The sequence below is a fragment of the Montipora foliosa genome, chromosome 1, assembly GCF_036669935.1.
Source record: "Montipora foliosa isolate CH-2021 chromosome 1, ASM3666993v2, whole genome shotgun sequence".
Classification (NCBI taxonomy): Eukaryota; Metazoa; Cnidaria; class Anthozoa; order Scleractinia; family Acroporidae; genus Montipora; species Montipora foliosa.
In genome coordinates this window covers 24,247,304-24,257,303 of record NC_090869.1, presented here as the reverse complement: position 1 = coordinate 24,257,303, position 10,000 = coordinate 24,247,304, and the positions used below count along the sequence as shown (strand labels likewise).

Sequence of the window (10,000 nt, the reverse complement as noted above, 5' to 3'; positions counted from 1 at the left end):
CATTCTTTATGTCCGCTAAAGCGAGCGCCAACCTCACTTTTCACGTAGTTATCCCTTCAGTAGAACTTATTCGTATTCTCACGATTGCACTAGAATGAGCATGCAATGGAAGCTCGTGCGGAGGAAATAATTTGCATCTCGAAAGATTCCCCCGTATCGGCCTCCATTCTATGCTCACTTCAGTGTAACCGTCAGAGTAGGAATAAGGCCTATTTTCATGCATGCATTAAAGAACGATAGGCCGATTCCAAACCTAACATGCATTCAAGAAGCCTCGTCCCTCTTTTTTCTCATTCTGCGAGGAGCCAATGACTTTAAAAACTTCAATTTGGTTGTATCAAACGAGTTTACAACAGTAAGATAAATTTGTGAGCTGACTTTTCGACCGTTAACCCTTCATGAGAGTGAAGACGCACGCCACTCTTAAGAAGGGCTAATGCACAAAACATCAGCTGACAAATATTTATTATGGTGGTAAAGCCTGGTTTTTACTAGCGACACAAGCACAAACGCAAGCATGAGTAGCTTATGGCAAGTGAAAATGCACGTTGACATAGATAAGCATAAAAATCAACCACGGCATCAGCCATTTTGTTCAAATCCCAGACGCAGGGAATCTGGAACGAGTGTTTTAATTGGCCAGGCGTAACAAATTTCCTTTTCCTTATAGACCGAATGCCCGAATTCATAAATGGCGACCAAAAAAATATTCTTTTGTTTATATGCTAATTAGACTAACTAGCCTCGCTCTCAAGCAACATTTCTTTTGCATTTTGTAAATGCGAACGAGGCTGGTGAGTCTAATTAGCACATAAACAAAAGAATATCTTTTTGGCCGCCATTTATGCATTCGGTCAATGCTGTGCTTCGTTTTCACACAACGCCGCCAAGCGTAAGCAAAGCATTAGCGCAAGCACAAGGAAAAGGAAAAATTCTGATCCTTGCGCTTTGTGCTTATGCTTTTCACGGTGAAATGAGCGCTCTTATGCTTACGCTCAGTGTGCTTACGTCGTAAAAGAAAACCAGCCTTTAGTGTCTTTCGTGTTTCTCTCCCCACCGACCGCGTAGCACCTCGGTTCCCTCAGAAATTAAGGACGGTGCCTACTATTGTTATTGCGCGTACGTTCTGCGCATCTCCAGATAAACGGATTTCCCATCGGTGATGCTTACTAATACAGGGATATTTTTGCGCCGTCAGGAGCCCATCTGGCGCGGTTTGAAACTATCCGGAGAAAGTAGATCTTAGTAAGTACTCTTATTAACCTAAAAGAAAATTGGGGGTAACCATGCATTTTTGAGAGATAAGTTAAGCTTCAATTTGAGAAAGAACGCCATACATTGCTTTGTATTTTAAAGCTTTTTACAAATATTATTCATGAATTATCTTTGAAAAATGCGTGGTTACCCCCCAATTTTCCTTTTTGGATTTCAATGACACTTGCTAAGATCTACATTTCCTGCATAATCACACACTGGGGCAAAAATATCTTAAATTAGTAGGCACCGTCCTTAACCCTTTCGTTAGGACATGCAATGACTATAAAGCCAATTCATGCAGTCAGTCTTTGCATAAAAAAGAGAGTTCGTCATGGTCGCCATGACGTTATAGGCATACCACATAAACTGAAACAATGCAACATTCTTGTATGTTTGCAGCTACGAAAGACTTTCCTAGAGACCACGTCACGAACTGCCATACATCCAAAAGTATGTCATTTTTTTAATTGAAATGGACAGCTTATCCCCTGAAAGACTCAGTGACTGACTATCAGTGACTTAATGGCTGAAAGTTTTCATGTGAAACCCCGTATCTCGAGTCCACAGATTCATCTTCCTCTCTGGTGGCTATAAGCAATCCCCAGTACGATGTCCAAACAAAACTGAGTCCTTCGAATACAATTGTCAATTAGAACAAATCAACTTCTTCACTGTTACGCTTTTCATTAACTTGCGGAATCCGATTCTGAAGTTGCAATCATCGGTGTTCGTTTTTCATTGCTGTCAGTGGCAGAAGCAAAAAGGGTAAATGGGTTCATGAAGCGTTTTGATTGGCTCGCGGTTCGCCACCCATGGGTTTGCTTCACGTTAAATCCGTGATCTAACAGCTGGCTACATTTACAAACTCGGTCCTTATTTAAACCACACCTTGTTTTCATTAGTGCCAGAAAGCAGGCTCGACGTGCAAATGGAAAATTCTATCATCAAGTAACCCCACTTCTTAAAAAGAAAACAAACCGCTCTGTTTGGCCAGCAACTCACAACTCAAGTTGGCCCACTGGAGAAAAAACGAACAGGGGCGTCCAAAAAGAATTTCTTATTATATTAATATGAAAACAAATAAACAGTATTAAAATACAAAAAAGAGAAGAATTTCTGCCATCCTATGCCGTTTTGAAGTTCGACAATCAGTCGTTTGCGCTACTTTGCGCCGATGCCGAAAATTTATGTTCGTCTCCTTTTGGTGAATGCTTGTCTTCCTCGTGACTTTAATCCAATCCTAGTCAGGTTTTAAAAGGTATGTATAACCGAAAGGACACTGATTTTCCAAAACACAATTACTTTTTAAAAAGCCCTCCCTGAACATGATGAGATCTTTCAATGAAATTGCAACAGCCTCTAAATCCAAAAAAGAAAAAAAAAATAACAGGATTTGAGAACATGTAATTGAAAAATAAAATCCTTTGTTTTACATAAAATGCTGATCTGATTTACTGGGCTGTGTCTTTAGCAGAACATACTACGCCCTAAAGAGTCTTCACGTGATAGATCACTCGCAAACTACAAAATAAACACCTGTTGGCATAAATCACGTTACTGCATTACCAAACATGTTGTGTTTGTGTATATCAGCGTGTTATGTTTGATTTTTCCCTCGGTTTGCTCAAAATGTGGATTACTAAGAATAGACAGTTTTAAAACAAGTTGAAGATAGTGTTGATGGCACTCGCCTTTCATCCTGCCTTAACACTGTGTTCGGTTCTCAGACTGAGAAAACTTTACACCAGAGAATCAACATCCCTCTTTCGTACTCTCATAAAACCGTAATAATAATAATAACAATAATAATAATAATTACGAAATTTAATTTGCCAAATTGAGTTAATAATTTTCACATCAAATAAAATTCTGGCTCTTGAGAGCGGAAGACAACACACACCATCCACAAATAGTTCAGCCACGGACGGCAACCGGAAGTGAGCTGTTTTCCTTTTTAACTTGTCTTGATACTGCCACATTTATATTGCTTAGTACGTTTTCACTATTAGAGACGATTAGTTTAGAAATTGGGGGGAGATCACTTTCCTGGAGTGCGACACGTTCACTTCCGGTGTACGCCCGTGTCTCAAACACGCCGCATGCACAAGCTACCTATATGCTTTCCACTAAGGTCCGAGTTCGACGTCATATGGAGCACTTGCTCAAAACGTGAGCCAATAAATTCCTGTCGTTATATTGACAGAGAATCAATAGCGTGCTCAGAGCCGATAAACAGATAAGTGTTCAACGAAGTGTGAACAATCCGTCCCCATATTTATACTCAATGCGTTTTCTCTCTGGAGACCATTTGGACCTTGGACACTGCGCGGGAAGGTTTAACCCCAGCGACGATCATTTCCCCATTTCGGTGAAAACGTCAAGAACATGGCCTTTTCCTCCCTTGTTGAAGAAGTATCAACTTTCGGTCAAATTTTACATGTCTGTTTCCTGATTTGCCTCTTCCTCTCTGGAAAAGCACTGTGGGAGCACTCTTTTTCCAAGTTGCCTCCGGGACCATTTGGCTTGCCAGTAATAGGTGAGAATTTGTGTTTAAAAAATTCAGTGATCTCTCGTTGCAGTTATATCTCAGATAACGTTTGACCGAGGGAGAGGTGCACAAGTTTTTAAAAAGTTTTTCCCGTTTAAATGACTGAATCACTTTGCTGGTAGCAAACAGCTCCAAAAGGTCTCCTCCTTTGGTTAGATCTCACTTATTTAGTTTCATTTCATTCATTTACATCAGTATTTATTTCTCCTGTTTATGAAAGTTATCAGAAATATGCAGTAATCCCAAATAGGGGCAAGCTCTGATCCTCCAAAAGAATTGGGTGACAACTGGACTCGTTTCGCACCTACTGAGACACTTCAGAAACCTCTCCAGAAATTAGTTAGACAAAAATGCACCGTTGCTTTGTTTTTCCCGCAGCCAAAAATCAAAATTGCGGCAACTTCAGTAAATGACCTCAAATCTGCTAAACAGTCAGTCTTTCTCGCCAAGAAAGGCGCTTTGTACTCCAAAACTGCATAATGAGTGAATAATTATCGGTCCCAGACCTTGCATGACGCCAGCGCGTGTTGCGTGCTCTCGGCCGGCGAATTATTACAATAACCGGTTAGAAGCTGCTAAACCCCCATGCCTTGTTCCACAAAATAAATAATTTTTCAGTAAGCCAAAATCAGTAGCTAAATATTTACAAGGCCAGAGTGTTCGTTAAAATTGCCAACTGCCGTCATTTCATGTGAATTTACTCGAGTCCTTGGTTGGCTCCTATCAAAACTGGGTTAATCCATATTGGGCTAAACGGCTGAATCAGCTGAATTCCGTTTAACCGAAAAGAAAATCTCTCGCTGCCGATAATCTTTTAATATGATCTTCTTGCGTGCCAAGTTACAGAAAAAAATACCGTTTAAGAACTCTAATCATGTTTTTTTTTTAAACTGAAAATCCAAAGCGCCTTCGGTAAAAACTCGTCACAAAAAGCGGAAATGAAAAGACAGTTCCGAAAAGAAAACAAGCAAAGATAACTTTGACTAACAACAAGACTGGAATTTCGTTTTGAGAAACTAGACACAGTCAAGCAATCAACTAACTTAAAAACTAAAACATTTGGCTTTTTTCCCACCAAAAAAGGTAGTGTTGTTCTCGGCCTTTTATCTGTAAGGATAAAGACAAAGTGGACTTTGACACAGTGCATCACTTATACGAACTCTGTCAATCGATAAGGGAATATCTTGAAACATTTCACGTGCACAAATTGTTTTCTTTTATTCTTTGCTGGAACGTAAACATATTTGCTTAAAGCCCATTTTCCAGTGGATGAATACGTTGGCCATTGTTCTGATTTGAACTCGACTTGTTATAGCAACTTTCCGAATTAAACACCACACGTCTAACAAATTTCGGAAACTGGAGTCACCCTGGCTTTATTTCTCCTTTTCTTATCGAGGATTTCCTTCTAATACAGCGAACTCAGCTTGCCGACTTTTAACACTTTTTTGCTCTGTCACTGTAGGTAGGTCGAATCTTAAATGACGTCACCCATCGGTTTCGTTTTGATGACTTCTGACAAGTAAATTTAGCTGCGGTTTTTTTCTGCCAAGCAGACAACAAACTGATGTCGCTATTAGCTTAGCAAATATCACGGAGTTATTCGGCTGTTGGTTGGGAATATTCTAGAACAGGTCACTCAAATGTAGGTTTCTGTGATAACCATGGTTCACTGACAAAATGAAACTGTTCCAAATCAAAAATTAAGTTGCGGGGAAAAACTTACGTAAACCCAAATAGTTATGATTGCAGCTGTAACTCTTCTACACCCTGAGCACCCACACTCTCTCATTTAGAGTACTAAGCCAAGACCAAACCGGCAGAAAAATTGATTTAAGCATTAAAGTATCCCAACCAACCAAGAGCAAAGATTGTCCCGCAAAGAGCTTGAACTAAAAGTTCAAATGTAAACGTACGCCGTTTGAAAATGAACGCGAACTGAAATAAAACGTCAAACTGACGAGCCGATAGACGAGAAAGAAGATGATCGGCAGGGGTACTCTTCCATCGGTTCAAGTGCTACGAAATTTTGTCCTAGAAGGCTAAAATGAGAACTAGCAATATCAGTGTTCTCTTATTTCTCGCTTATTTGCGTATGATAAAATGAAATTCTAACAAAGAAAGAATTGAAATATTACGGTGTAATGAAAATAATTTATTAATATTGCACGAGCCGCCTCCTTCCTCTCTTTCTACCACGTGCGATCACGTGCCGTTATCACCCCTTCGCTCTGAAAATCGAAATAGAGAAAGTTCATTATTTCTCAAACGACAATCGAGTTGAATAAACGGCTGTCCTCTGACAGAACCTGAAGTAACTTTAGAAAGGTCAAAATAGGAATAGTTTATGTCATTCGAGGAAATTTTCAACAACAGAAATTTATACTATGAGAACGACACGTGGAGGTATGCATTTCGAGACGAAGGAATCACTAGGATCATAGTTCTAGGATACTTTTCGGTCCTAATTATTCTCACACAGACATGAAATGGCCTTAGCCCGAACAATCTTTAAGTGAAATGTCGTAATCCAACAAGAATAAACTTAAAATATTTTTTTGTAGGGCGTGCATGACTCGACCATGAAATCTGTCACATCTACAGATATCCCTAGCCTTCGTTTTTTTTCTACCGACACGTACAATCGTTTTGTATACTGAAACAATCCAATAGTCCTTAATCAAGCATTGTAGTACATGGCTTAAATATAAGTACATAATGGCCACATTTTCACGCTTCACGCCCTTTGTTAGGCTTTCAGCACGAACGCGCGACTTCTGCCAGTGTCCACACTCGAAGATTGGATATTCAGCATTAAAAAAGAAAAGCAATTATAGCTAGATACAATGGGTGGTGTTTCATCTTTAATAAAATGATCTTTTATGCTGGCACGTCTCATCTATTGCTTTGGGCCTAAACGCGTGACTTTTGCCATCCCCCTACTGACTCGTTCCCAATGAAGGGGGCGGATATTTTGTGCCAGACCATCGGGTTTTTCAGTCATGTAAGACGGTTTTACATTGAATCGACAACGACAAAAATGGCACTATTCTCCCAATAGGGCGTGCTTCTCTAAAATTCTAAACGGTACTTTTTTATTCATAGGTTCATGTTTTCGCCTGGGCCAGAACCCCCATCTTGATTTCACCAAAATGGCAAAGAAGTACGGTGACGTCTTTAGTCTGATGCTCGGAAATCGTTTGGTTGTGGTGGTGAATGGTGTAAATGCTATCCAAGAGACCATCATCAAGCAGTCCACTGCTTTTGCTGGGCGCCCACGGCTCCACACCTTCCAGATTGCCAATCCTCTTGGAAGCAGCCTTTCTCTTTCTGATTATTCTCCTCAATATAGACTAACTCGCAAGATCGGGGTCAGTGCTATCGTTAACTTCGTCAAGAACAAAGACGCATTAGAAGAAAAACTGTTGAATGAATCGCAACGCTTGGTTCACTGCTTCAGGCAACATAAGGGAAAACCCGTTGATGCTCTGATAACTCTGAAATGTGCCACAGCTAACCTCATCCTTAATGCACTCTTTGGAGTAGAGCGTTCATACGACGATGAAGGACTTGTACATATGCTCAAAATCGCAGATAATTTTCGAAAGTCGGTGCATGGTAGTAACATGGTTGATTTCCTGCCACTGCTAAAGTACCTTCCGAATAAAGCGCTTTCAGATCTTTGCACGACGATGGAGACTATTTTGGGTGCCGTCGCGAAGATGTTTGAGAAGAATAGAGAAACCTACGTTGGAGGAAAAGTCCGCAACATTGCTGACAGTGTAATTAACGCGATTGAGAGAGAAACGGAGAAAGAAAAGGAAGATCGCTCACCAGGGAAGGACACCTTATGCATAGCCCCAGTGCTCAGTGACGAACAAATTGTCCCAGTCTTAGGAGATCTGTTTGGTGCCGGATTTGAAACCTCCTCAATAACATTGTATTGGGCCATAGCATACCTCATAAAATATCCCGGGATCCAGCGACAGTTGCATGAAGAATTAGACCGAGTGATTGGTCGGGAAAGATTGCCAACCCTGCAAGACATAGAGTCACTTCCCCTTCTGCAAGCTTCAGTCCTTGAATTATTAAGGATAACCAGTGTCACCCCTCTGTCTCTACCTCGATCCACCACCTCTGAAACGAACATAGGTGATTTCACAATTCCAAAAGACACTGTGGTCTTCATCAATCTGTGGTCAGTGCATCGTGATCCCGACACCTGGAAAGACCCGGATGTATTTGACCCATCTCGTTTTCTGGATGGTCAAGGTCAGCTGATTGATCCAAAGTTCTTCGTTGCCTTCCTTCCATTCTCCGGAGGTCGCCGCAAGTGTCCTGGAGAGCCCCTGGTGATGAAAACAGTTTGTGTCTTCCTCGCGGTGCTTCTTCACAGCTTCCAATTTACGCAGGATGGGTTACCAACTGAATATCAAGGAATTAACCTTGAAGGGCAGTATGGCCTCACGCTGATGCCAGAGACATTTTACGCTAAAATTGAAGAACGCTTTTAATATGTCAAGGAACTTCACTTCTCAAGGGTAGAAAATCAGAGTATTTTCATATGTATAGAACGTTTTACAAGTATCATATTTCTGCTGGAGTGGCTTCTTCAGCATACTTTGTAAAAGTGTTGCATGACCTTCTATGCTTTGTAGGTTTGAAGATACGCATGTACCATTAATTAATCAGTGAGAAGTGGAATGCGTAAACTAATATAACTAAGGATCCGTGTTTGGTTTCATAAGTTTCCGAAAAACTGTTTATCTACTAAGATTATTTGCTGTTATTAAATCTTTTTATACTTATTTAGGGCCTCCAAGTTTCTTCGCTGCTTAGCACAGGATAAAGGAACCCCAAGATTCACTCGAAACTTAAACTTTCCCTGCATTTCCTTCCTGACCAATTGACTTCACTTCTCGGTCTCCTCGGACAAAGTACGACACTTAAAGATTAATTTTAAGTTTAAGCTTTATTCACTACGTAAACTATAGTATTTTCAGCACGTAAAACCGGAAATACTTTATGAGGAGACCCCATGAACAAGAAATTTCAAATCTTATGCTACGATGACCACTCCATGCATCACTGTGTTCCTGTAAAGACAGGTCCATATACCTCTGAACAGCTAAAAGCTGAGAGTTTATTGCGTGTTTTTATGGTAGAAAGGTCTAGAGCTCACAATAGCATTCGCGGTGGTATTTCATTTCCTCAATTTACCGCCTCTCATAGAAAAAAAATCCATAACATAACGACAGAATTGAATGGTCTCGATTTCTGCTTCCGACCCGACAGTGCGGGCCGGTATGAGCGTTACTAGGATAGGGTCGCTTGAACTGATACATCAGGGGAATTCATGCGCCTGTTTCAGATCTTCAGTACCGGTTAGCATTTCGGAAAAAGGAACACATTTTGATATATTTTAATATCTAGCAAATATAGTTATCCAAGCTTTGAATAGATGACCCATGACCGTTCTATCTTGCCGGATATTGTCTTCAATTGAGACTGAAAGTAAATGCAAAATCGAGCAGTTCTAGTTTATGGCAAGAACAATTTCTTGGCTGAGTAGCTAGACAATATAACGATTGCAATCTGGGCATTTGAGTTGCGTTGACTGTCTTTCGGGTCCATATTTGGAAGCTTTGGAAATTTTGAAATATGTTATGGCAGACATCCTATGAAAATTTAGAGTGGATGAGTGGGATTTATTCAAGCACTCTCACTAAGTTTAAGGATCTTTCAAGAGTCTGATCAACTGCTGCACTGTCGCGCTTTAAGTACTTTTTTATTAGGAAATGGCATTCAGCTACACATAGGTGAGGCGATTCACTTGGGCGATGCACTTCGAATAAATTCCCAGAGCCTTCGTGGAACCAAAGAAAGTTGCGTACATGAATTGATAACCTTTACAGATCTTCGCACCATGCCACCAATTTAATGTCATTCCTATTTGAGGCAGCCATAAAAGCAATTAGGTACTGAGTTGAAAGCAAAAGATTGCGGCTTATCGAGCTCCCAAAACAGTTTGTGCTTATCAAGTAAGTTGATAAAGGCAAATCTGATTCACCATGAGATAAATTTGTGAGCTGAAGTTTCGAGCGTCGGCCTTTCGTTAGAGCGAATTCGTTATGACGAAGGGATCTAAAGGGCTCTCTGGTTCTATTCCAGCAGTCAAAGGCCACAGATAACCCT

General features: G+C 40.5%; 2 protein-coding genes across 3 annotated transcripts in view; one reads left to right on the top strand and one right to left on the bottom strand.

Annotated features, from left to right (window-relative positions):
- The window catches only part of LOC137994292 (TNF receptor-associated factor 4-like), a 27,890-nt gene that overhangs the window by 5,707 nt on the left and 12,183 nt on the right, over positions 1-10,000 (bottom strand). The gene's annotated exons all lie outside the window — the stretch shown is intronic.
- LOC137994282 (cytochrome P450 1A1-like) lies at positions 3,514-8,618 on the top strand. Its single transcript, XM_068839879.1, has 2 exons — positions 3,514-3,793; positions 6,911-8,618. The coding sequence occupies exons 1-2, from the start codon at positions 3,643-3,645 to the stop codon at positions 8,317-8,319; spliced, it is 1,560 nt and encodes a 519-aa protein (XP_068695980.1). The 5' UTR covers positions 3,514-3,642; the 3' UTR covers positions 8,320-8,618.